The sequence below is a fragment of the Wickerhamomyces anomalus genome (assembly GCF_001661255.1).
Source record: "Wickerhamomyces anomalus NRRL Y-366-8 unplaced genomic scaffold WICANscaffold_7, whole genome shotgun sequence".
Lineage (NCBI taxonomy): Eukaryota > Fungi > Ascomycota > Saccharomycetes > Phaffomycetales > Wickerhamomycetaceae > Hansenula > Hansenula anomala.
The window spans coordinates 279,049-305,064 of NW_017567116.1; the positions used below are offsets into that span (position 1 = coordinate 279,049).

General features: G+C 33.6%; 16 protein-coding genes and 1 non-coding gene across 17 annotated transcripts; 10 read left to right on the plus strand and 7 right to left on the minus strand.

The window, feature by feature from the left end:
• Positions 1-502: 502 nt before the first annotated feature.
• Positions 503-1,681, plus strand: RPS31 (ubiquitin-40S ribosomal protein eS31 RPS31 fusion protein). Its single transcript, XM_019186594.1, has 2 exons — positions 503-691; positions 756-1,681. The coding sequence occupies exon 2, from the start codon at positions 779-781 to the stop codon at positions 1,235-1,237; it is 459 nt and encodes a 152-aa protein (XP_019036271.1). The 5' UTR covers positions 503-691; positions 756-778; the 3' UTR covers positions 1,238-1,681.
• Positions 1,682-1,823: 142 nt separating this feature from the next.
• On the minus strand, positions 1,824-2,354 carry ATC1 (Atc1p; the record flags this gene model as incomplete). Its single annotated transcript, XM_019185210.1, has 1 exon — positions 1,824-2,354. The coding sequence occupies one exon, from the start codon at positions 2,352-2,354 to the stop codon at positions 1,824-1,826; it is 531 nt and encodes a 176-aa protein (XP_019036272.1).
• Positions 2,355-2,852: 498 nt separating this feature from the next.
• Positions 2,853-2,925, minus strand: WICANDRAFT_t142. Its single transcript has one exon. It is a non-coding gene; the product is annotated as a tRNA-Thr (tRNA).
• Positions 2,926-3,269: 344 nt separating this feature from the next.
• WICANDRAFT_107413 (uncharacterized protein) lies at positions 3,270-5,602 on the plus strand (the record flags this gene model as incomplete). The annotated part of the gene is made up of 1 exon (XM_019180501.1): positions 3,270-5,602. The coding sequence occupies exon 1, from the start codon at positions 3,650-3,652 to the stop codon at positions 5,600-5,602; it is 1,953 nt and encodes a 650-aa protein (XP_019036273.1). The 5' UTR covers positions 3,270-3,649.
• A 352-nt stretch (positions 5,603-5,954) lies between these two features.
• Positions 5,955-7,058, plus strand: WICANDRAFT_97581 (carbon-nitrogen hydrolase family protein). The gene has a single exon (XM_019186595.1). It carries the CDS (start codon positions 6,061-6,063, stop codon positions 6,976-6,978), a length of 918 nt encoding a protein of 305 aa, XP_019036274.1. The 5' UTR covers positions 5,955-6,060; the 3' UTR covers positions 6,979-7,058.
• Positions 7,059-9,784: 2,726 nt separating this feature from the next.
• WICANDRAFT_19742 (uncharacterized protein) lies at positions 9,785-11,485 on the plus strand (the record flags this gene model as incomplete). Its single annotated transcript, XM_019180841.1, has 1 exon — positions 9,785-11,485. A coding segment is annotated over one exon (1,701 nt), but the record flags the coding sequence as incomplete, so codon positions are not given.
• A 449-nt stretch (positions 11,486-11,934) lies between these two features.
• Positions 11,935-12,855, plus strand: MIY2 (ubiquitinyl hydrolase 1; the record flags this gene model as incomplete). The annotated part of the gene is made up of 1 exon (XM_019180806.1): positions 11,935-12,855. A coding segment is annotated over one exon (921 nt), but the record flags the coding sequence as incomplete, so codon positions are not given.
• A 200-nt stretch (positions 12,856-13,055) lies between these two features.
• Positions 13,056-13,688, minus strand: WICANDRAFT_81298 (uncharacterized protein; the record flags this gene model as incomplete). The annotated part of the gene is made up of 1 exon (XM_019185211.1): positions 13,056-13,688. The coding sequence occupies one exon, from the start codon at positions 13,686-13,688 to the stop codon at positions 13,056-13,058; it is 633 nt and encodes a 210-aa protein (XP_019036277.1).
• Positions 13,689-13,956: 268 nt separating this feature from the next.
• Positions 13,957-14,571, plus strand: ATP23 (putative metalloprotease; the record flags this gene model as incomplete). The annotated part of the gene is made up of 1 exon (XM_019185982.1): positions 13,957-14,571. One exon carries the CDS (start codon positions 13,957-13,959, stop codon positions 14,569-14,571), a length of 615 nt encoding a protein of 204 aa, XP_019036278.1.
• Positions 14,572-14,644: 73 nt separating this feature from the next.
• On the minus strand, positions 14,645-15,928 carry ARE2 (sterol acyltransferase; the record flags this gene model as incomplete). The annotated part of the gene is made up of 1 exon (XM_019182413.1): positions 14,645-15,928. The coding sequence occupies one exon, from the start codon at positions 15,926-15,928 to the stop codon at positions 14,645-14,647; it is 1,284 nt and encodes a 427-aa protein (XP_019036279.1).
• Positions 15,929-16,734: 806 nt separating this feature from the next.
• On the plus strand, positions 16,735-17,584 carry BUD23 (18S rRNA (guanine1575-N7)-methyltransferase). The gene has a single exon (XM_019186596.1). It carries the CDS (start codon positions 16,759-16,761, stop codon positions 17,566-17,568), a length of 810 nt encoding a protein of 269 aa, XP_019036280.1. The 5' UTR covers positions 16,735-16,758; the 3' UTR covers positions 17,569-17,584.
• Positions 17,585-17,848: 264 nt separating this feature from the next.
• IMG1 (mitochondrial 54S ribosomal protein bL19m) lies at positions 17,849-18,514 on the plus strand (the record flags this gene model as incomplete). Its single annotated transcript, XM_019184229.1, has 2 exons — positions 17,849-17,939; positions 17,997-18,514. The coding sequence occupies 2 exons, from the start codon at positions 17,849-17,851 to the stop codon at positions 18,440-18,442; spliced, it is 537 nt and encodes a 178-aa protein (XP_019036281.1). The 3' UTR covers positions 18,443-18,514.
• Positions 18,515-19,312: 798 nt separating this feature from the next.
• On the plus strand, positions 19,313-19,867 carry WICANDRAFT_65339 (uncharacterized protein; the record flags this gene model as incomplete). The annotated part of the gene is made up of 2 exons (XM_019183892.1): positions 19,313-19,559; positions 19,770-19,867. The coding sequence occupies 2 exons, from the start codon at positions 19,313-19,315 to the stop codon at positions 19,865-19,867; spliced, it is 345 nt and encodes a 114-aa protein (XP_019036282.1).
• A 947-nt stretch (positions 19,868-20,814) lies between these two features.
• RCF2 (Rcf2p) lies at positions 20,815-21,868 on the minus strand (the record flags this gene model as incomplete). Its single annotated transcript, XM_019182602.1, has 1 exon — positions 20,815-21,868. A coding segment is annotated over exon 1 (591 nt), but the record flags the coding sequence as incomplete, so codon positions are not given.
• A 289-nt stretch (positions 21,869-22,157) lies between these two features.
• On the plus strand, positions 22,158-22,769 carry RIB3 (3,4-dihydroxy-2-butanone-4-phosphate synthase RIB3; the record flags this gene model as incomplete). Its single annotated transcript, XM_019185983.1, has 1 exon — positions 22,158-22,769. One exon carries the CDS (start codon positions 22,158-22,160, stop codon positions 22,767-22,769), a length of 612 nt encoding a protein of 203 aa, XP_019036284.1.
• A 31-nt stretch (positions 22,770-22,800) lies between these two features.
• WRS1 (tryptophan--tRNA ligase WRS1) lies at positions 22,801-24,081 on the minus strand (the record flags this gene model as incomplete). Its single annotated transcript, XM_019182368.1, has 1 exon — positions 22,801-24,081. The coding sequence occupies one exon, from the start codon at positions 24,079-24,081 to the stop codon at positions 22,801-22,803; it is 1,281 nt and encodes a 426-aa protein (XP_019036285.1).
• Positions 24,082-25,067: 986 nt separating this feature from the next.
• Positions 25,068-25,622, minus strand: WICANDRAFT_97591 (uncharacterized protein). The gene has a single exon (XM_019186597.1). The coding sequence runs from the start codon at positions 25,320-25,322 to the stop codon at positions 25,161-25,163; it is 162 nt and encodes a 53-aa protein (XP_019036286.1). The 5' UTR covers positions 25,323-25,622; the 3' UTR covers positions 25,068-25,160.
• Between the last annotated feature and the right edge of the window lie 394 nt (positions 25,623-26,016).

The window sequence follows — 26,016 nt, forward strand, 5'->3', positions numbered from 1 at the left end:
CTCTTCTTGGAACATATTCAACATGCCAACTATCTGAGGACTCTGCAGATGGTAATAGCTGAAGAGATTTTTCTGATAAAGAATCTGTTGTGATAAATTTCAAAGATTCAATTTTTGGATGATGAATTGTATTGTGAGTGCTCTTTTGAGGCCAATGTGATCTGAAGGGAGGTGGTAATAGGTGAGGAGGCTGATTCAAATTGACATGAGGGTATAATTTCTTCAATTCGTTTAATGAACGAACGATGACTTTTTGTGGATGTCTTTGTTTTCGAGCTTGGTCTTGTTCGTATCTGACTCTTTTTGTAGGTTGTGGTTGGTATGACATTTATATTTGGGTTATGATGATTATGGATCTATTCTCCTTCTCATGATTCCATCAACCAGTTTAAATATAAACTTCATACCCATTTTCTGTTTACAAATGCTAATACTTCTGTTTGACACATAAATTAAACAGAGAAACTTATGTAAGCGAGATATTGATTATGTAATTTACCAATACTAAATTACATAATCTTAACATCCCAACACCAAGTGACTGTCTCGAAAACATTTCTAATTCCGACTCATACAAAAAACCGGAATTGCCTCTTTTTTTTTCGCCTTCGATAAAAGGAAAATTTTCAATTCAACTTTTTCACTTGAACTCTTTTGAAAAGATCATAACCGTATTTTGGTAAGAAAGAAGGTATGTTTAAAACAAGAGAATATTATCATTAGCAGAATCATGAATAACTAACATCCTCTATCAGCACTTCATTGCAGACGAGCCAAGATGCAAATTTTCGTTAAAACTTTAACAGGTAAAACCATTACCTTAGAAGTTGAATCTTCAGACACTATTGACAATGTCAAATCAAAAATCCAAGACAAAGAAGGTATTCCACCAGATCAACAACGTTTAATCTTTGCTGGTAAACAATTAGAAGATGGTAGAACTTTATCAGACTACAACATCCAAAAGGAATCAACTTTACATTTGGTCTTGAGATTAAGAGGTGGTGGTAAAAAGAGAAAGAAGAAGGTCTACACCACTCCAAAAAAAATTAAACACAAACATAAAAAAGTTAAGTTAGCTGTTTTAACTTACTACAAAGTTGACAAAGATGGTAACGTTGAACGTTTAAGAAGAGAATGTCCAGCTACTACTTGTGGTGCCGGTGTCTTCATGGCTAACCATGGTGACCGTCAATACTGTGGTAAATGTCACTTGACTTTCAAAGCTAAAAACTAAGTTGAATAAATATTTAAAATAGGGATTATATGAAGGATTAACTTCTTGTTTTGTATAGGATCTTTTTAAATGGAAAGTGTTTAATGTTTTGAAATAAGGATGTAGAGTAACAATCAGTTTGAAGCATAATTATCAGAATTGTAAGTTTGGAATCAATACTAGTTGATGGGTCACTACTTGTACTCGTCAGTTATCATGTCTACGTTGAATTTTCAATAATTAACCTAATGAAAAGGGTATTAATTTATATACATGTTCTGTCTTTTCATAAACTTGACATAAATCAACTTTTTTGAACCTTAATGACGATAAATTTAAACTGTTTTTTTTATTTGAAAGAAGTGCCATCGATTTTGATGACAACTATATGCAAATTAAACCTCCCTTATTGTATGCAAATGGAAAAAAATAATAATAATACTGTAATGAAATGTCTTGATGAACCATAATGTAATGATTCTGTGAAAAAAAAACACACAAGAAAACTGTAGTCCCTTGGTTTCTTTTTCAATGCAAATAATGATAAAATAATGATGTAACGATGATGATGCAGTGGATAAAAGTTTCAACGTTTTGTTTGTTGAATCTATGATGAATGATCTGTCTTGATGATGGCCTTCTCATTGACAATTGATGAAGTTACAATTTTTTTCAAATGTTTATTCTCCTCCATCAATTTTAATCTCAGCATCTCTGATTTTTTCAACTCCTTCATAACTTTGTCTAAATCTTTGCATTTTGTTTGATATGCATTCTTCAAAGTTTGATATGTAAGAATTGAATTATGAGAACTAATAATTTGTGATTTAATTGAAGCTATGGATTCATAAACTTGAGATTGATCTAATTGTGACTTAGACTCTAGTAATGGTGAGTTTAGAACCGATGAATCTGAAAGAAATGATTCTGGTGATAATGGACGTTCCTTGTTATTCATTAATGTCTTTTCACTTTTGAAATTACATTCAGATGAAGCTGGTGTGATCAATTCTGATTTGATTGTATGAAACCTCTGAGTTTCCTCTAGGTTTGGATGGTTTTGATCTATTTCAGCTAAAGCATCATTTAAAGCTTGATCGATTTCATCAATTGAATAATCGGGTATGAATTCAGGCATGTTTTTTGGATCTGAGAATAAATTCTCTAAATCAATTTGTCCACTCATCTCTCAATGTTTATAATGTAATGGGGAGTGAAGAATGTAAGGAAAGCTGGGGTAATAGTTGACCAGAGAAGATTGAAGTGGTGATAAGGTTGAAGGAAATAGATGGATACGTGGTAGATCTGGCTCTTGAAGACTTTGTTTTGATCGTTTTCTTTCAATTGTTGTGCTCTATATGTGTTCCAAAAATTTTTTTTTAAGCTTAGACCAAAAATAAAAAATAAAAAAAAAAAAAATTGATCGTGTTCGAAACGCCAAAAATAAAAATCACCATGGAAACAGCAATTTTGTTAATTAATAGCCAAAGAAATTCGAGACTAAAGAGCTAATAACCCCAAGACTCCAGTGGTAAGCAATAAATACTCATAACTTAGCTTTAAAGAAGTTGTTTTGAAGATGTGAAAATTTTGTGTCAAAGTCACGTGACCCGCCGCGAAAACTTCAAAAAATAACTGCTTCCACTCAGAGTCGAACTGAGGATCGCTACATTACTAGTGTAGCGCCTTACCAACTTGGCCATAGAAGCTGTTACAAACACGAAAATTTGAAGATTCTACAGAGCGAGCTTTAGCTTACGTAATCATGAAATAAACTAATAACGATTTATTGTCATATTTGTTAGTATCAATGAATCAAATGAAGTCCCGATTGGTTTAAAGGGCTTCAAGTTATCTCTTGCTTTGTTCCAGTCTTAATTTGATGTTGTTTTTCTGCTGTTGTGGATGTTTTTTGACGTCTTAGCGAATCGTTGAACAGAAACTATACAAACAGAATATTCAGATGACAGAAAATATCTACCAGGAATGATTCCTAATTGATACAGGTCATTCTAAGGCTAGCTTAGTGCATTATAGCCGTTACTAGCTTACGTCGCTAAACTACTTAATTCAACTGATCAGGTTAGCTGTGAACAAAAAAGTTTCTATTAATTGTGTGACTTCTAGTGCCATTGATCTTGCCAAAAGCTGTTAGAGATATCAGCTCGCAGTTAATACTAACAACTGCTGATCCTTCTGAACAGAATAAATTTGAAACTTCCAAGTTGGGTTAGATTATCACTAAAAGAACTCTCAATTTAACAGATAATTGTATCTATTATTTCTGTTCATGATGAACAAATTTTAATACTTAAGTAACCAACTTTCCCAACATTTTGTAACTAATTCATTCATCTTAATCTTCATACAATACTTGAGAAGTTTTAACTATTGTATAACAATCAATCCATTCAATCAATCAACTAACCAACCATGACTGACAAACTCTTCAAAGAATTTGAAGCAAGAACACCATTCTCCCATATATTATTGAACCCTGAATTATGTTCAAGAGTCTTACACTCTTACAATGATCCTAAAACTTTTGCAAAATCTCATGAATATTTAACTGGTTCTAAATTTCCTGAAAAAGTTGTTGCTAATCCTAACTTTGATGCTTCAAGTGCTTACCATGCCTCCAATGTTTGTTTTATCAAGGAAGTGAAGAACCCTCAGGGACACCATCAGTATTTCAACTATCATTCAAGACCTATTATTAAAAAACATGTTTCCACTTTATGTCCTTATTGTTCTCCATTCAAGATGATTGGATATGGTCCTTCATTAATTTCAAAGTTCCAAGATGGTGAAGAAGTTCTCATTGATTCTTGTTTACCACAATTCTATGATGAAACCTCTGGTGAATATGAAAAACATTTAGCTGAAGAGCATGGTGTGTATAAGGATTCATGTGTGAACATTCCATTTGTTGGGTTATGTGTTGCAAATTTCTGTCATGATTATACTCCATCAATTATCTGTCCATATGAGAAGAAAACTTTCCAGAAAAAAACTCCATGTTTAACAACTTTCCATTTCAATGTTGATACTGATTATCCATTCCGTGATTATTTCAAACATGTTTATCATCATCATATAGCTAAGGATGTTCATGTGATTGATAGTGATCCAGTTTATAGAAAAGAAGTTGAAGTTGAAAATAATGAACTTTTTCAAAATGTTTTTTATCCATTCTCTGTTGATAATTTTGAGAAAGCTTTGAAAGCTTTACGCTTTGCATGTGGGAACATTAGTTTGGATCCTATTTTACTTTGTGAAGATTATCATAAAATCAAATATGTTGAAAGTTTTGTTCAATCTGCTAATGCCTCACCACCTTGTTCACCAGTTGATGAAAGAAAATTATTTTCAACAAGAAAAGGTATTCCAATTCCTGGAGCTGCATTCCTCAAGTCTTCAGCAAACCAAAGCTCCTCATCATCTTTTGAAAGTTTGAAAGATGATATCCCACGTCAACGCCGTCGTGCTTCTTCACTTCCTTCGGCATTTGAGATGGGTGATCTTGCAAACGAATTGAATGATATTCCTCAACGTGGTGATAATTCTAGTTCATCTGGTGATCGTGATATCTTGGAGGAGGAAACTGAAGATAATGAATCTAATCATAGTGGAAGTGATGATGAAGGATCAAATCATAGTTCAAATCCATCAACCAATAGTTCTAAAACATCCTCTTCAACCAATAGTTCAAGATCTTCTTTAACATCATTATTTTCAAGGGCATCAACTACTGAAAATTCATCAACATCTAGTCATTCAGAAAGTTCAAATGCTCCATCAGATTTAGCACCATATTCAACTTTATCATCATCATCGTCACCAACATCACCAAGTGATGATTTCCTCTCTCCAGTTGGAATTTTTGAAGGAGATTTGACACATGAAATATCAGCTGGTGAAAGAGAAGAGTATGAGGAAGCTTATACTAGAGGATATCCAACAGTTGAGCAATTGCAAAGTGGATACATGCCACAGATTGATCATTGGAATGCTGATCTTGGTATACTTTCTCCTATCCCAGAGGAAGATGAAATATCAATTGAAGGTGAAGATGATGATTCCCAGAAAAATGCATCAGCAACCCCAAGTGACCAGTCATTCAAGGAGAATAAAGAACAAAGTGAAACTTTATTAACAGATTCAGAAGTGAGGGATGCACTTGACGAAGAAATTGACATTCACCAAAAGAGATTCATTGGGATCCTTATCCGTCATAGCAGACTAACTGGTGAGCCAATTGATAATCTTGCAACTGAGTATATTGATAGTTTTTTCAGCCGTTATCCAGATCTTAATCTTGGGAATTGGAAACAAATATCATCTCCAGTTACAGGTGATTTTGAATTTGATGACGATGAACAATAGACAAGAGCTTTTGAACCAAATCGTTTACCATCACCATTGATTAACAGTTACATTGGATAGCACATAGTTGTACTTCTGCAAATAGTAAGGACCAGGAGATGACATGATTGTTGTTAGCGAATGTGGTTGAGATCAATTGTATATAAATGGATTGTAATATAAATGTGTTTTGTTGACTTGATTGTAGTTACTCTCTTTCTTCATCAGTTAATTTCATAAATTTAACTTCATGAACCCTTTCCAGCCTTTTGATGTTGATGATGTTGTTTCCGCTTTCATCAAAACCGTTTGAGGTTCTTTACAACGCCGGTTTTTTTCAACGTTTCTTATCTATGTTTATGACTCGGGATTTAATATTCTTACATCTCGAGATTATGACTATAAGCAACCCCCGTATAAAAAGCACTAAAATATCCTCAATCCAATCACACAATTGACCTTTAAAGCATCCAAGCACAATGGTCAAAGGAAGAGTCGCTGCATTACAAGTTGGTTCAGAAGCCACAACTCAAAAAACCCTGGAAAAAATCCTATCTTTTGAACAAGCTTTGGCCAAGGAGGAACTTGATCTAGTTGTCATTCCTGAAGCTACACTAGGTGGATATCCTAAAGGTTGTTCATTTGGTTCTTTCTTGGGGTATAGATTACCAGAAGGTCGTGAACAGTTCCTTGAATATTTTAAACAATCTGTTAAAATCCCTGAAGGTGAAGAAATTAGAGTATTGGAATCATTCTCCAAAAAAATCAACGCTACAGTTGCAATTGGTGTTATTGAAAATGGTGGCTCTACATTATATTGTTCTTTGGTTTATATTGATCCAAAACTAGGTTATGTTGGTAAACATAGAAAATTGATTCCGACAGCATCTGAAAGGTTAATCTGGGGTAGTGGTGATGGTTCAACATTACCAGTTATTGAAAGTAAAGTTGGTAGAATTGGTGGTGGTATTTGTTGGGAAAATTATGCTCCATTATTTAGAACTGCGTACTATGCAAAGGGACTCGATGTTTGGGTTGCACCAACTGTTGATACCAGAGAAATTTGGAGAGTTTCAATGAGAACTATTGCTTATGAATCAAGATCTTTTGTTATCTCTGCTGTTCAATTCCAACCTGCTGTTAGTGAAGAGAAAACACCAATTGGTTGGGAGAAAGGCGTCAATTTGATCAATGGTGGTAGTGTCATCGTTAACCCAATGGGTGAGATAATCGCTGGACCTTTACTTGGTGAAGAAGGCTATATAGTGGCTGATATTGATCTTGATGATGTTATCAGAGCTAGATTTGATTTAGATCCTGTTGGTCATTATTCCAGGGGAGATATTTTCAAATTAACGGTTGATGAATCACCAAAGGGTGTTCAATTCACAAAATAGTAAATTTCAATAGACTTCGATAATCTACAAAATTCAAAATGACAAATCCAAAGGAAAAAATATCTTAAATATTATAATAAACAAAATTTGAACTCAAGTTCACCCTGAAACTTGTAATGTATTGTATGATGGCTTCTGATAAGAAACCCAATGTCAACATTAACGAAGATCAGTTGATTGAGGCTCATACCCATCAGAAAACCCTAGGCCGTCTGAGTCTGAAAACAACAGGCACGAGGGTTCTGATGTAAAATCTGAAAGGTTACGTTAAGACCAGATGGAATAGTTCATTCATTCTTTTTTTAGACAAAGGCCTCTCATGTTAATTCACTCAAAAGTCAATCTGTGAAAAATAACACTCGAGGCCTTTTCTAAAAGCTCTCTCATTTTCAAGAATAGAGATAGTGTGGACAGTGGTACATAAACTAAGAGCAACAAATTAAAAATTGAGAAATCTTTTTTTTTCTAAGACTCTGTCAAACAGACCGGTTCAGTTGGAACATACAATAACTTTTTAGTACATTAAAGCAGTTTACTTCTTTGTCTATCTGAGGTTATTATGTAGGTTATTTATACTGGTTTCGTATTGAAGGGTATTGAAATAAGTATTTGGCAAAGGAACCGAACTTTAACATTTCAATGGGTGCGATCTTAACACAATTCCTACAAGTGGTCAATCATATAAAAGCAAATTATTCATAAGTTAAAAATTCAATGTAGATTATTTGAATTTAAGTTTGGGACGTATTGTTGGCCTATACATTTAAGCCATGATCAACATCGCCTAAACTTTATCAAAACCAACTTGTAGGTTTAAAAGTACAAATGTTCTGTTCTAGTTTTGAAAAGCTCCACAGCATTGAATAGCTATATCACCTTTCAGCTGTTCTTGAAACAACATTCACACTTCAAGCAATACAGAAAACGCTATGAACTCAGTTACTGCAAAAAAGACAAAATAAAAAATACTAGTGGATACACAGCTAAGCATTAGATTATTAGGTCAACCTCAACAAAAATCATAATGTACAAAGGACAAGTAATCCACGCAGTGGTTCAAAAGGCAAATTGACATGACCTTAATACAAAAGCATGAAGCCATCAGATCTAACTCACTGTCCAACGACCTCTGTCCACTTTTGTGCACAAAGCAATAAACGAAATAGTCAAATTCTTCGGACGAAACTGTAACCAACTAAAAGAGATCAAATGAAAACATCAAGTTCAAAGTCAACAACATCAGAAAAACGTCTTTTCTTAAACTGAACTTACATAAGATCTTAGTCATCATGTTTTTGAAAAACATGGCCAATTCGCGACTTTAACTCGTTGTCCCTTGTGGACATTTGGTCAATTAGAAATAATACAGAGATGATCAGCAGTTCCCCTGCATAAGGATGAACCGTTTTACAAAGAGATTTACTATTTTTTTTGTCATTTTTTCATAGCATATGATATGATATGTGTGGTTCTTTGATGTTTTGTGTTCAGATTGGTTTGAAAATGTACAAAAATTGGATTGTGGTGGTGCTGTTTGGGCTCGAAATGATACAAAAAAGTTCAGGGCCTGATAGCTATTAATTTAGGAGACATTATTGGCATATTATTAAGATTGATTGGATATTGAAATCTTATGATCCAACGATTGATAATACATTTGACATTAATTAATTATATTATATTTTTTAATTAATTAATTATTAATAATTTTTTAATTAATTAATTATTAATAATTTTTTTTTTTTTTTTTTAGTTGATGTATTTGATGAACGCTTGGATGAGGAATGCTAGTATATATAATTATTTTTTTTAATTTTTTTAATTATAATCTGATGTGTATAATATTTTATAATTAAATGCTAAAATAATGTACAAAATCACTGGGGACTCAGTGATCTATCAATATTATATTATTATATGAATATCACTGAATATTTAATATATATAGATATAAAAAAGAGATCATAAATCAGAATAAAAAAGTTGGCTGAGAAGGATATTTATATAAGGAAGACTGAATTTCAACATAGCAAGAAGCCTACATCATCCAAGCGGTTCGTGCGACGTAATTGCATTCCTCATCCAATTAGTTCATCAAATACATTAACGTCTAAAAACAGGTAAAAATGAACTCATAGAAAAGCTGGTCATTGTACATAATTGGAACAATTAGACAATTAATACGTGAACTTGGCAGCTAGCTCGTGTGTGGTGAATACAATCATAAATCATCTTTCTCAACACCTTTAGTACACTCGGTGATTCATCTCGGTGTTTGAAAAAAAACACCGATCAGTTCACCGTCGAAAAAAATCAATGTGAAAGATAAGGATTCATACAAGTTCAAGATCCAAATTTAAAGAGGTGTTTTTACCTCACACCGAAAGCCAAAAGAACCCTCCCAACCCAAGTACACAGTGTCGATCAGCCATCAATCAGACCTTATCCATACATACCCAACAGATCACAAGAGACTCATTTCCCCTTGTTGAAATGAATTTCCATTAATAGTTGTAAGCCTCAAATCTCGCCCTATTTCACATCGCCTGTTTTGATCACAACTTATTCATTTATATAATATCATAGAACTTTGCCACTTTCTACTACTGTTACTCTTTCTTTTTGAAGCAATTGAATCAACTAAAGAAAGAAAATGTCCATCAAATTGCAAGATTCATCAAACGTGACGGCCCATAATTCATGGGCCAATAGTCGTCGTTCAATATTGTCCTCAATATCTTTGTTATTATTACTGACTACATGGTATTTCCTTCCAAATACTGAGAATTCAAAGCTATTTCAATCCTCACTATCTTACCCCCAATCACCACCATCACCAATTTTAATTCCAACTCCAGAAAATTATCAAGATTTAGTTAAACCAATCACATTAGAAAATGCAACTGCAATTTTCAACACCGTGTTAGCAGCACTAAGACCAAAACATTCACAATTGATTCCTAATGGTGTTAGTTTCATTCCTGCTTATATCCCTCAAGGCTCATTATTATACCATGGTAATAACAATGGTGAAATCCCAAAAGGTTTAGAATGGGTAGCATTTGATCATGAATTCAGTATGAATTTTATTGACCATAGATTTGGAATGGGTGGTCCTCCTGGATTCAATGGTTCCAAGCCAGGTCATGGTCCAAAGCATGGGAAACATAAAGGTCCACCACCAATGGAAGTCGACGAGAGAGGCCCACCACCACCACCACACAAAGGAGGACCAGGTAATAAAGGACCGTTTGGACCAGGTAAAGACCGTCAAGATCATCCATCAATGTTGACTTTCCAAGTTGTCAAGCCGTTAGATAAGATGATTTTATTGGATGGTTCAAGTGCAGCAAAATCAAGAACTGGTGAAATGGATACACAAATGGTTTTAGCTCGTGCAGGTGTTAATGAAACAATGAGAGAATATGAAGCTGCTGAAAAGATATGTAAATGGGGGAAACCATTTGGAATTGATGGATATATAAGAGTTGAAGTTGGGTTTGAAGCTGTTATTTGTGATTTCCATTCAGAAAAATTGAAATTGATCTCAAATGTTACAATTGAAAGGGCTCAAGAATCATTGAAGTTCCCATTAGAAGATGGTGATGATATTAGTGCAGAGGAGAAACACATTTTGGATAGGATATATGCTACTGCTGGTTATGAACAAGTTAAACAAGGTAATGTTCATGATAAACGTGATGGTAGAATTTTATTGGACTTTAGAGGATTGGTTACACCTTTGAATAGAACTTGGGTCAATCCAGATCCTTATTTACGTCGGATCAACAATGTATCAAGTGATTTACAAGATGAATTGATTCAAGATTTAGGAAGCTATATGTCAAGTGAACTTAATCCATATCTAGGCACTGATTGGCAATTGGTTGCTGATGAAATAATTGATAAACTTGCACCGATGCTGAAACAGTTGAATGATTCTTTATCAAACTTGTCACAGAGCTCTAAGGATGAAGAAATACTTGAATCTGCAACCAATTGTTCTGTATTGACTTCAGATTTTGTTAGAAGATTTGCAGATTTTGATATCAAAGATAAACATGTTAGATTTGAAAAGGCTAAAAAGCAAGCAACATACCAATACTCACATCCTTTACAACATCTACAATCAGAATCAGATGTTCTAATATGGTCATCAATAACACATATCACTTCAAAAGTTGTTGATACCATTTTTGAGATTTCAAAGCATAGTGGGAAAGTTGTGATTGCAGGTTATGTTGAAAAAACTCCACTTGGAAAATATAAAGACTCATTGCTTGCATCTCAAGAAAATCTAAACTCATTACTTGAGACATTGAATTGGCCAATCTATTATGAATGCGACAGATTATGTGGATGGAATGAAGTTTGTTATACACCTTCTTGGGGCCCAAATCCACTGAGTTCTTGGGGGAAAGATGTTTTCGGAACAATTACGAAGGAAGGTGAAACAAGAGCAAGAGTGGTGAGTCCATTACAATGTATCAGTGTTGACACTATTCTGGAGTATAAATCTAAACGTCAAAATAGAATTTTATAGTAACTAAACCTGGTTATTTGTCTCTTGTGGATATATATGAAAAGATCTGACTTACCAAGACATAAGTTACTATTAGCTATTCAAAATAAACAATTCCTATAATTTAAACTAAATCTCTCACTAGTTTTAAACCCGTTTTAAATAAATCAAATTAAAATTAGTTTATACTACCCTCGTAATTTTACTTTTCACGTGATGATAACGCACCCCGGAACTCACCCACCCCCAGTAAAAGGTCAATAAGTTTAAAGTCAAGGAATCTTGTTTGCAACCTCGCCCCTTTGAAGAAACAGATAAAACGCTAGCCAATTAGCTCCACGCTCCTTATTCAAATCCAATCCAATCGTTCAAGTATATTACAAGAGAGAGAGATGAGTACCACAGCTGCCTCTTTCCCTACAGCTCCAACTGGTGAGATTGTGTTCAAGACAAAGACTATAGATTTTGACGGGAGAAGAAACATCCTTATCCAGAATGAAAATGGACCCTGTGCATTATTAGCATTAGTTAACTATATCTTGCTAACAGTTGATCATTTAAGTGCCCCAGAGATTCATGATTTAGTTGCATTGGTGAATAGTTCTAATGAGATCCCATTAAGTGGATTACTCAACTATCTACAACAGATTGTCACTGCAAATCAACGTACCTATGGAATTCCACCAGAGGAAGTTCAAACTACATTAAGCTTTTTACCAAGCCTTCATGAAGGTTTGAATATAAATCCACAATTTGATGGTACTTTCAGTCCAAGTCATGAATTGGCATTATTTAGAGATTTCAACGTTCCATTAGTTCATGGTTGGTTAGTTGATCCAAGTGCCCCAGAGTATAGAGGTGTTATTAAATATAACTCTTATGAAACTGCCCAAAATGTGCTTGTTGAAGCTTATGACGTTGAACAAAAAGCAAATAAAGATTCGGTTGATTTAGAAATTATAGATGATTCAAGACAAATTAAGTCTTTCTTTGCAAGAACTGCCACACAATTAACAGATTATGGTTTACATTATCTACGTGATAATTTACAAAACAATTCAATTGCTGTTTTATTTAGAAATGATCATTTTGCTACAATCATCAAGAAAGATAATGATATTTATGCATTAGTTACAGATGTTGGATTTGCCACAAAGAAAAGTTTTGTATGGGAATCCTTATTATCTATAAATGGGGCAAACAATTCATTCTTTACAGGTAATTTTTCACCAATTTTAGAAGATTCTTCAAACCCATTTGATGATTCTAATGTGGATAATGATGATTTGAATTCAGCAGAGGAAAGAGACCGTGCATTGGCAATTGCAATGCAAGAAGAAGAAGATAATAGAGTTGCAACAAATTTACAGAAAAGATATGAAAAGAATAATAACAAGGCTAAGAAATCACCAAAAGAGGAAAAGAAACAAAAAAAGACCAAAGATGGTAAAAAGAAGAAGAGTTGTATAATTATGTGAGAAACTAGAAAATGAAACACCTTTATGACTTTTACGATTTTTTGAAAACCTCATCAATAATATAAATTTGTACATTTTCAATCCCTTCTCTTTTTTGAAGCTGGTGAATTATCATTATCACCATTGAAAAATTGATTATGAACAGCTTCCTTCACGAAATCTCTTAATTTAGCTTCAGGATTCTCACTTTCTGCAATTTCTCTCAATTGTTCCCTTTGAGCATCATCTATTTGTAATTCTATGTCTTCATTTTGATAACTATAACTAATCTTATGTCCCTCCACTTCGTCAGGTCTTGGTAAGGTATCAAGCAAGTTATTGTTCTCAGTTGGATTATCATGGTTTAAAGATCTTAGGTATTGAACAACTTCAGGAAATTCATCATCCTCCTCTATGTAATCTGCCGGTATTTGACCATCATTATTCTTTAGCCTCCAATCAGCCTTGTATTCCTCCACCAACAACTTGGCAACTTGCAAGTCTTCAACATGATGCAACGGAGCATCCCCTTCAGTGTCCTGTGTGTTTATATCACCACCTTGTTGTATTAGATATTTTAATAGTTCAACATGTCCATAAGAGACAGCCGCATGTATTGGAGTGTACCCGTTTGGATCCTTGGAGTTTGCAGAAAACTGGCCAGTGGAGATGTAGTTTTGCACAGTTTCCAAGTCGTTATCAGCAGCAGCAACCCAAATATTGTTAACCATGATGAGTGTGTTTGAGATTCCTTTTATATTATGGCTCTTGATTTTGACATCTATAAATTTTTTTTTTTGAAATTATGCTTTTCGCGAAAAACAAACGTTGGATAAAAAAGGCTTCGAAGATTTCTTTTATACCTGGTATACTTTGGGTAACGAAAAGGCATAAAAGATGAGCAGTTCAGATGGGATACCGCCAGTGGAGAAGAACCTCCCTCCAAAACCACCGGCAAAAGAATCAGATATTCAAGGGTTTGAATGGTGGAGACGTACAATGTCCTACAAGACGGGTTTAGGATTAACAGATGATGAAAAAATCAGATATGAAAATGATTTAAAATATAGAACTAACCAAAAAGATTGTGATAAATGTTATGAATACCGTGATTGGGCTTTGAAATATTCACCCACTGTGATATTCATGCTTCAGCAGATTAAGAAAGCTGGTGGGCATGTTAGTGATGATAAAATTGTTTGTGACATTTGTGATGAATGGAAAGGTGGTGGGTTCCATCCTGAATTAGGTGTGTTGTTGTGTCAAAATAGAATTATTGATAAGTGGCACCTAGAGGATACATTGTCTCATGAGTTGGTACATTATTATGATAATTCCAAGTTTAAAGTTGATTGGGTAAATCTAAAACATCATGCTTGTTCCGAAATTAGAGCTAGTTCATTAAGTGGTGAATGTAGATTAATGAATCAAATACATAGAGCTGGATTAACAAAATTTGGAAGAGGTCATCAAGAATGTGTCAAGAGAAGAGCTACATTATCCGTGGCTTCTAATCCATTTTGTAAAGATAAAGAAGAGGCCAAAAAAGTTGTTGAAGAAGTTTGGGATTCATGTTTCAATGATACAAGACCTTTTGAAGAAATATATCGTTAGATTAGAAAACAAACCTTGTAAATAAAAATTCTATAAATGCACTATGGATTTTGATGTAGGTTGTTTGGATTTTCTAAAAAGTCAAGTATAAGGTACACATAACTGATGGTCCAGATGCAATACCAACCCAAAATATAATATTTCCTAAAGTTCTTCTCTCTTTCAAATATTTGGTTTTAGAAATGGCAACTAATGGTAATTGAAACATTTGTAATAATAATAAATACCCTCTCATTTTATGGAAAAGAACATACATGGCCATTTCATGAACAATTGAACTTAATAAGAAAGTGAAAATAGTGGCTGAAGTTTTACTTAATCTTAAAGCACTAATTGAACTATGATAAACATGTCTTAATAAGAATTTATGCACTGGTATATTCCATTCTCTTGCAAATTGATCCCAAGAAACACAATTCCACCAATCACCATAGAAATCACGATCACCAAATTTACTCAATTCAGCAATACAATTCAAGATTGCATCCCAAATTAAATACCAAACAAGGATATAAATCAACAAGAAACTTGGCATGATGTTTAATAATAATAATGGATAATGTAAGATTCTTTCATTTAATGGTAATGTTCTTAATTCTAGAGCCTTGATTGCTAATGGATACATGTAATTTTGAGCAATAACAATCATCAACAGGATAATACCAAAGATAGCACATAATTTTTCACCAACATATGACCATCTAATCCTTTCAGTTCTTGGATATTCAATTTGATAAATTAAAGTTGGAAACATTGTATAATTGAAGAAATTCTTCAAATTAATATTTGTTGGGAATGGTTCAATATTTGATTGAGATTGTAATTCAAATTCACAAAATTCTATTGATTCATTAATTAAATTTTTAACATGATCATCTTCAATATCTTCATTTTTTTTCTGAAATTGTCTGGAAAATTTCAATTCATCATAAATTCTCCAAAGATAACCATTATAAAACCCATAAGAATGCATCTTCATTAATAGCACCAATTGATGTAAAAATAAGAAAATTTTACCAATCCATGGGAAATTTCTATGTTCAGCAATTGACATAAATACAACAAGAAATATAAATTCATAAAATGATAAAATGATCCACCCACTCTTGGACCATGATAAAAACCCCTTAGCCACAAATGAATGTAAAATAAAAGCAAAATATATAGATAAATACATCAATAAATCCATAAATGCAATATCAAACAAATCAGTCAATAATAATGTAACAATTTGTGATTCTAATCCATAAGCTCTTATATAGTTAACAACACTATCAACGACAACAACAGCAACAGCTAACCAAAACAAAACGAAAAACCCAGCAAATCTATTTGTTCTTGTTGCAGAATGATCCATAATGGAATCAATTTTAGAAAATTTAACATCTGTTAATTTTGATTTTGGTAAACCATCTTTAAATCTTTTATTATCAACTGTAATTTTAGTTTTCAATTCATATAATTCTTTATCAGTAGTTTTCCTAACCAATTTCAATTTAGGTTGATTCTCAATTATCTTGTTACTATCGTCATTTGTTTCAACAACTTTTATAGGTTCATGTTGTTGTTCTTGTTCCTCTGTTGCTTCATCACTTGATGCTGATCCAGGAACACCTAAAGCAATTTTAGAATCATCATAATCTTCATCAAACACCAAGCTTCTTCTATTCTGATTAATCGTTTCCAATTCCTGTAGAGTGGAATCCTCAGTATATTGTCTCTTTGGAGGTTTAAAACTATTTGATTCAGTCATTATCAAAATTGATGGAATTTGAATTAAAAGTTAAACGAGAACCAGCTCTATTAACCCTTTTATATAATTATTTCTGTATATCTGAATTTCCAATCACAAGATAAATCTTTCTATCCGATTGTAAAATAACCCCGTACCGTACCGTTATACCGTTATACCGTCAATTGTCTAACCCTTTTAAACAGAAAATACTGATTATTACTTTTGCCATATAACAGAAAATCGATATTCCGAATCCCATTTTCAAAAAGGGCCGAGCACCGTCACGAAATGGCAGATTTATTAATATCATCACGTGACTTAAATTATCTGTCATCATCGCCCGTGTCACTACTCTATTTTTTTTTAATATTTTTTTTGTTTGATTCAACTTCCTCATAATGAAAAGAGTTAAAAGAGTTAAAAGAGTATTAAAAGAGTGTTGTTCAAGGAATATGTCCCGTCCTGAACAACTGGCACCTCCAGAGGTGTTCTACAATGATTCAGAATCAAAGAAATATACCTCCTCTACACGTGTGCAACACATTCAAGCCAAGATGACATTCAGAGCTTTAGAATTATTAAATTTAGAAGATTATTCACATTTTATACTAGATATAGGGTGTGGTTCAGGACTTAGTGGAGAGATCCTTACAGAAGAGGGCCACATATGGTGTGGTATGGATATTTCAACATCGATGTTGGCGACTGGATTGGATCGTGAAGTTGATGGTGATTTATTCTTAGCAGATATGGGGAATGGTATACCTTTTAGAGCTGGTTCTTTTGATTGTGCGATTAGTATATCTGCTATCCAATGGCTTTGTAATGCGGATAGTGCGGATGTTGACCCTAAGAAGAGATTGTTGAGGTTTTTCAATACGTTATTTGCAAGTTTGAAAAGAGGTGGGAAATTTGTTGCACAATTTTATCCAATGAATGATGAACAAATTGATTCAATATTGAGTAGTGCTAAAGTGGCAGGGTTCCAAGGTGGGTTAGTTATTGATGATAGTGAAAGTAAAAAAAATAAGAAATATTATTTAGTATTAAGTGCTGGACAAAGTGCCCAAAATTTGAATTTAGCAGGTGTTACAATGGATGCACCTGAAGAAGTTGGTAAAAAGATTAATAAAAAGTTAAAGAGAAAATTGGAAAGTAGAAAAGATTATGTTAATAGAAAGAAGGAATTAATGAAGAAAAGAGGGAAACATGTTGCTAAAGATTCTAAATTCACTGCAAGAAAGAGAAGACCTAGGTTTTAGAGCAAGGGGATCAGGCATTTTGCATATTGTTTTTGTATATTAGAAAGGATTAATATAGGGAGGAAATTAATGATGGATATTTGTACCATAATTAATTCTTTTATTAGTACTGAGAATTACGCGCATTGAAGGACTTTTAGATCTCACTCATGTGTAATTTTCAGCACTAACAAAAAAAGGGTTTCGCGAAATGTTGATTTTTTTTCATCCAAAAACTGAAAAATCAAAGGGAATCAAAAATGATCAGTATTAAGAAGTCTAAGAACTGATTAAAGCAGTGATGTTTCGTCCTACTTTGTTCAACAGACTAGCAGTATTTGCTAGCAGACCAATCCAACAAGTTGCCAACTATCAAATCCCAGCCACAACCAGTAAGTGAACCCCCCATGTACATTCATAGATGATGTATAACTAACGTATTTAAAAAGGAAAAGTCATACCAGTTTATCATCCATTAAAGAAGAAGGCACCAAAGAAAGTAACAGAAGTTTATTTAGACCAACAATATGCCAAACTGGATCCAGAAGGATGGAGACGTAAATTAATCACTGCAAATTCAGAAACAAGATTATTACCAGGAGATGTTGTAAGAATTGTATATACAACTAGACAAATTCCTCAATTCTTGGGACAAATCATTGGTATAAATAAAGGAGGAGTTGATGCTTCGTTATTGTTGAGAAATAATATCACCAAGATTGGTGTTGAGATGAGGGTTAAGATTTTCAGTCCTTTGATTCAAAGAATTGATGTTGTTAAGAAACCATTCAAGAGACGTTTAAGAAATAAACATTATTATATTAGAGGGAATAGATTGGATGTTGGTGATTTGGAGGCTGATTTGAAGAAGGCTAGAAGAAAAATGAGACGTTGAGAAGGTGAGGGTGCATGATGTGTGTAAATAGTGATTATAAAGATTTAATTATGAATGTATTTAATTTATCAGATACTTGGTATATGTATGATTCAATCAATTTGGAGTATATTTTTGAATTCCATAACTACCTCTGCCTGATTGAGTAATTAAAAACTATAACTTACAAATTAAAAAACTAGGAAATAATCAAATCCCCAAATTTTATTCAATCCTACACTTTCTTCAAAAACTTTGTTCATCTGAAAATTGCATTCATACCACAATTGATAAACATAAACAAATCTCGAAAAAAAACACACACACACAGGAGCACTTCCCGTAAGCCATTTTTTGGGCGTTCTCTAAAAAATAGATTTGGGTGCTACAAAATGGCAGTTTTGGCAGAAAATCGTGTCAGTATCCCGCCAAAAGCTGGACGGCCAGGGCACAAACCATTAATTTTGGAAGGATGCTATTTTCCTACAAAATAGAGAACAGGCCAATAACACCAAATATATATAGCCAATGTGTATTAAAACCATAGGACTATTGATCAGCATGGCCTAATACAGTATTATCGACTCTTACTGGTACTTTTTAAGAGTGTTTATGGTTGTTTTTATGTGCCAGTGCTATTTTCATTCTTGCTCAGTCTATTTTTTTGGAAGGGCGAAATAGAAGCCATTTTGCAAAATAGATTTAGACTCAGCTTCGGAGCTGAGTCTATTTTTTTTTTCGCCATACAAAAATAGCAGCCGCTACCATTTTTTCGGTCCGGACACGAGTTTTTCACCATAGTTAAGAAATTTTAGATATAGACGCGAAAAATGGACTAGAAAAAAGCTTACGGGAAGTGCTCCACACACATCCATCACTCATCCTCCACAAATGTCATCAGAACCCCAACAAATCATAAAAGAATATCAATCCTTCTTTCACTCAATCCAACAATCCCCAAATGATCCACAAGTATTGAAAATCATCACATTAGAAAACATTGAAATGGATGTAGAATTTTCAAATAATGGTTGGATTTTCAATAATTTTGAAATTTTTGAAATTTTTGAAAATGGAATGATGTTGAAGAGTGAAGGTTTTAAAAGAAAATTTCATGATGTGTTGTATGAGAAGTTGAGTAAGTTGGAAGAGGTGAGGGATGAGTGATTGTTGGTGGTTTTGTTGTGGTGGTGGGTTGATATGGGTGTTGAGTTGAATCGTGACGGGAAAATGATGATAGTTATACTGTATTGTGTATCATTTAATTAGGTGATGTTGATGAGCGTTGATTCATGAAGCTATAGTCATTGATATGAATTGGATGGTGAATACAAATCCATGAATCCAGTATTAGAGGTCATTTCAATTGAATTCGTTAAAGGATTGTTCATGACTTCAATCAAATCTAATAAACCTTCAAGTATCAAAGATCTCAATGGATTGTGAAAAGTTATTGATCCAGAAAGCTATGGAGACAGTGAATTAAACATAATCTTTTGTGGATCAAAAGGATAAAGGCATGAATGCTAAGAAAATTTCAGTCATAGGAGATTGGAATTATATATTCACTTTGAAATTCATAGATACAACGTAATAGATAAAGGACAGCTTAATGACGCTTAACAATTTAAAAGTCAATCAATATAAATCAACTCCAAGAGTATCTATTTTCTCTTATTTCAACTGTTTCATGTAGTTTTCAAAGTAGCTCTAATTTCTCACCAATCAGAGCCCATGAATTCTTTTTCCCTTGAAACAGGAATAAACAGAATCCATACTTTTCTAAACATACTACACTACACTACACTAGATTAGCTCACTTTCTTCAACAATAAAATCATAATCACTACATTCTCGAGTCTCTTTTGATGTTCCCCAGGAAGGACCTAAACTAAATCCAACGGCCAGCCTAAACGGTGATGAACCAAACCCCGAAAGGACTTTAAAACTTTTAAGAGAAGAACTGAACTGAACTGAATTGATTCAAAGTATTGAGATGAATCACATTGACTATAACTAATCATATTGACTACAATCACATACACTGATTCAAACTCAATACTTAGTCTTTCTTTCCAAGCCCCTCTATTACTTAATGCAACTTTAAGTTAACGTCACTGCTTAGACATGAATTTGTCACAAAAAAAAGATTTAGCAAGCAATAAACTACTAATCAATGTTATTATATCTATTCATTTTATTCATATACACTTTCATATCAGCATTAAAGAAGGGGAAGATTTAAAATCAGACAGTATTAATAATTATGCACAAGAATATATAGTTGATAGTTAATCAATCTAAATTGGGTGTGAAGTTCTGTGTGATCATTTATAAATATCAACTCTTTTATATGGGACAGAACCACTACCTTGTTTTTCTCTCTCCACTCTAGCTTCTTCTTCTTCTAAAATTTTTCTCCAATCATCATTCTTATTTTTAGTTTCATAATGTTCTGGATGATTTTTCTCATCCCATAGACTTAGCCCCATACCAGCCAATAATAAAACAACAGTTAAACTTTGAGCATACATTCTTGCCTGGACGATTTTTTGCGCTTTAGTCATGATAGGATCCCTATCAACAAAGACCCAAGAACCATACATGGATGCGGCCCATGCACCAACAATGATTTTATATTTATGATTGATCAAACCCTGTGTGAATTTTTGTCCAATTGGTAAATTTGTCCATTCTTTATACTCTTCCAATTTCTTCTTGGAGTCATATTCACCACTATACATCTCCCTGTCAAAAGAGTTTGAAGATTCTTCGGCCCAGATTGTAGTGAGGACAGTTGGAGGAGTGATGAAAATTGCTGTTCTGATGGACCATGGTAAATTTTTAGGGAAGCCTGGGTATCTTCTAGCACCTAGTTTGAAGATTGCACCAGTGATTAATAAACCAGCTGTTAGACCTTTTAACCCACCAGAAGCAGTAGCGTAGAAATGGGCATCGATTTCTTCTTGAGTTAATAGTTTCATTGTGAGTGTGGTTGTTGTACTAGTTGTTGGTTAAAGAGATTGTTGAAAAGCGATTCTTGTTGTTTAAATAATTGAAATTTTCAATAGTGGCTTTAACGAGGAGCAAAGGCCGTGGTGGATGTTATTGGGTATTTTATAATAAGTTGTTGTGAGGATGAGAGTAGTTCGTGTTGTTAGTGGCTATTCAGTTTGTTGATGTTGAGTGGTGTGAGTGAGTGTCGTTTAGGTGGTGGTGGTGGTGAGTGTTGTATAGGGCATACCGAGTAATAGAGAGTAATAGAGAGTATGAAGTATTGATTTATTGGTTTATTCTATTGCTTTATTGATTCTATTGATTCTATCAATTAATCAATTATATTATTATTATTATTATTATTACTCTATTATACTATTCTACCATGGTTATTACGGTTGTACTTCTCACTACTACCACTTCCGTGGATACTGTTAATGGAGCGGATCCTCTACATCGTATAGAGTACTTATATAATCAGTAGGAGATCAATAGACTAGACCATTATACTATACTATACTCATTACTATTACTATATTATACTATACTAATACATACTAACACGTACTATATTACACCACCTTACTCCATTCTATTCCGTACCACTCCATCCCACCCATTACTACACAATGACTTATCCCATGATTACCAATTGCCATAATCCTCTTGAAAAAAAAACATCTTGATTACTCAACATCAACCACAACCATCAACTATACAACAAAGACCCAACCACACCATGCCCTTCACTCCTATCCCTGAAGCTATCAAAGCATTCCAAAATGGTGAATTCCTCATAGTCATGGATGACGAATCTCGTGAAAACGAAGGTGATCTAATAATCGCTGCCCAATTCACCACCCAATCCAAAATGGCCTTCCTAGTTCGTTATTCTTCAGGTTATGTCTGTGTTCCACTATCAACTGATCGTGCAAACCAACTAAACCTACCTTTAATGGCCACAGAGAATAACGATAGACACGGTACTGCCTATACAATAACCGTTGATTATAGAGAGGGAACCACAACTGGGATTTCTGCTCATGATCGGTCACTAACTGCAAGAAAATTAGCAGATCCAAGTGTTCAAGCTGATGAATTTATGAAACCGGGGCATATCTTGCCACTAAGAGCTGTTCCTGGGTTATTAAATGAAAGAAGAGGTCATACCGAGGCTGGTGTACATTTAACAAAATTGGCTGGTTTACAACCTGCTGCGGTGATTTGTGAATTGGTTAGAGATCAAGATGGGTTAATGATGAGATTAGATGATTGTGTTGAATTTGGTAAACAACATGATATTAAAATCATAACTATTGAACAATTAGTTAAATACATTGAAGAAAATTAAAAACTTACATATAGAATTTATTATTATACATCTATTTCTTTGATTTCTTCTCTTTTGGCTTTATTGCAACCAATCTCTCCTCTTGTCCAAATTTTAATTTATGTGGTTTCATAAATTTATCAATAACATCTTGATCAATTTCATTTCTTCTCTTTTGGAATTCCAATACAAATTCAGTAATTTTATCAATAGCCAATTTTTTCAATTCACCACTTAATAATTCCCCCTTTTTATAAGATTCATAAATCTCTTTCAACTTTAATTCATCCTCTTCGAAAAAACTTAGGTATTGGAATGCAACATCAATATCTGGATTACCACCTTTTAATCTATGTTCCTCCACTGAAATTTGCCCCCCACTAAAAGCATATTTATTAATCTTTTTAGCAATTTTCTTTGGTGTATCATCCAAGAAAATCGCACTATTCTCATCACTTGCACTCATCTTTGTAGTGGAACCTTGTAAAGCTGGGAAAAATTTACTATGAATCAATGCAGGTTTAGCAAATTTTAATTTTTCTGCAACATCACGACAAACTCTAAAATAAGGATCTTGATCAATTGCACATGGAATCAAACATGGTGTCTTTGGTGGTAATCCCAACACATCTGGGAATGAAGAAGGGAAAGCAGTGGCGATTTGAATTGATGCAAAATGAACTTTCCCAATACAATCTGAATCTTGAAACCCAAACACAGCTTTTGCAGTAGATGTTGTAATTTGTCTTGAAGTTCTAACAACATTTTCATAAAATGCTCCATTCATATAATCCAAATCACTGAAAATAAAAGTATTCTCCGGTTTAAACCCAACACTAATAATATCTTTAGCATTCTCTTTAGCAAATTTTTTAACATCATCAATTGTTAATTTTGGCTTGAATAAAAACTTTTCATCATCTGTCAATTCCACAACCAACCCAACATCAAACACATCCTGTAACCATTTCGTAAACAAAAACGGAACCAAATGTCCCAAATGCATACACCCACTCGAAGGTCCACGTCCCGTATATAGGAAAAATTGTTCTCCAGTTTCATAAAGGTCTAAAATCTTGTTGAAATCCCTCTCACTGAAAAAATAACCCTTTTTCAGGAAATGATGAGGTTCATGACCGGTCACTCTGGTGAATCTTTCTAATGTCTCGGGTGTCATTGGTTTTGTACCAAATTGTTTGATTAGTTTATCATAGTCGATTATTTGAGCTTCACCGTTGATGACGGCTCCTTCAACTTCCCATGGTGTGATTTTTTGTTCGGTGGAGGGGTCAAGGTGGAGGTTATCCGTTGAGGAAATGATTTCTTCAGTCATTATTGAATGAATGTGAAAGGAATAGTTTGATAAGTGTAGTTTAAAGATTAATTTGATTTCTTGATTTTTTCACTTCGTTTTGAAAAAAATATCAAACAGTCAAACCTCATTTTTTTGGAATTCGCGAAGATATTTATACATCTGATGTTGTAGGTTTTGATGAAACAGAGATGTACTCTGTGTTCTCATGAGTCATCTGAAAACAGAGTTATATATTATTTTATTGAGATATACATGAATAAGTATTAAGTAAGTATAGGTTGATAGTATTTTCTATAGACCTAAATTGGAAGTTGTATCCTATATGTTGGAATGAAATGGTTAGGGAAGCACTATATGAGTCACGTGAATGGGTATTAAAATATGCTAGATAGCTTCATATAATTACAATAGCACTTAAAGAAGAAATGTTGATAGTATTAGATATATAATCAGCTATAAGAGTAACATATTGATTGATTAAATATCTTGTTACTCTCAGACATATCAACTTGTATACTTCCAACACTTTCAATCCACTCACGACATCCATTTTAGCTTCATTTTGGCCCCTTTTGAAAAATAACTATTTTCGCGCCTTCCAATGTGCTCTCTACGCACTCCTGAGGACATTTTAATACTATCTATACCTTCTAATTGTTGTTTAACCTTGTTTTATGTCCTTGATACTACAGAAAAAACTGAACGGTATGGCCACTCCCTCCGCGAAAAAATTGGGTAAAATTTTTGATTTTGTGGAATGGGATAGGATTTAAGTGAGATGACGTGGATAGATGAGGAGGAGGAGGAGGAGGAGGATTACTATAAAGAGATATTAAGGTAGATTGAGATAGATAATATTATGATCAGATGAATGATTGTTTTGGATGGTAATGATAAGGATCTATTGGTTGTGGGGGTGTTTGTTGTTGGTTGGTAGTACTGGGAAGGCACTGGAAAGGTACTGGGTTAATATAGGTATTTTGAGGCCAAAATACATGTGTTTTGAACCCAATTCTTTGTAGAGGATGGTTTTATGAGGGTTTGAGTGTTAAAATAGGTGAATATCATTGATTTTGATGGCTTTATTGAAGGTTGTTTTATTGAAGGTTTGTATAGTGGATTTTTGATGTTACGGGCCACATTTTCACGTGACCAAATTCTGTTAAGTATGGTGAGGATTGGAAAATGGAATAAAACGTTGAGTTTTGGAGTATTTGAGTTGATTTTGGTTGTGGTGGACTGAGAGTGTGATGGTGCATATGGTTAAGTAATAGTGGTGGTGATAGGGGCACTTGGGGCTGGGTTATTTAATGGTTTTGTTAAGGTGATTATGGAGAATTGGTACTGTTCAATCAGTTTAATAGATATTGATGAGATTTCCACTACATTAGAGTTTGGTTGTATGGATACAACTTTTCTAATAGTTTTTGGGTGGATTGGATGACTATTTGAAGTATCGTAATGTCATTGATATACTAATATTGGATATAATTCATCAACTATCAATGTTAGACCCTCATTCTCATCACCATAATATTATTTGAAATTTTCTCCATCTTTCCAACACCTTCATGTCTCAATAACCTCTTTATTCCATTCAATATCAATACATTTTGGGGTTCAAAAACAGTAAAAATAAGATATATACACTCTCGAAAGGATTCGGGGTTCCATTTTAGGATGAGTATATACTTCTAACGATTCTCTATCTTTTCCAATACAAAGCTAAGCATATAAACCATTCATTCAAAAGTTATGAATCAAAATAGGTTTCACCATAGTTAAGAAACTGGTAGGGGCAACATATTCCAAAAAACGGCCACGGGCAGGCCGTTAGAGGGGCGTTAAAAATGAATTTTTTGGATTTTCTAGCCAAATACAAACGGTACAGAGGTCGGAGCCTTACCAAAAGGTTCTTCTCCTTCCAAAGTATCGTTTGGGATAGAAAAAATG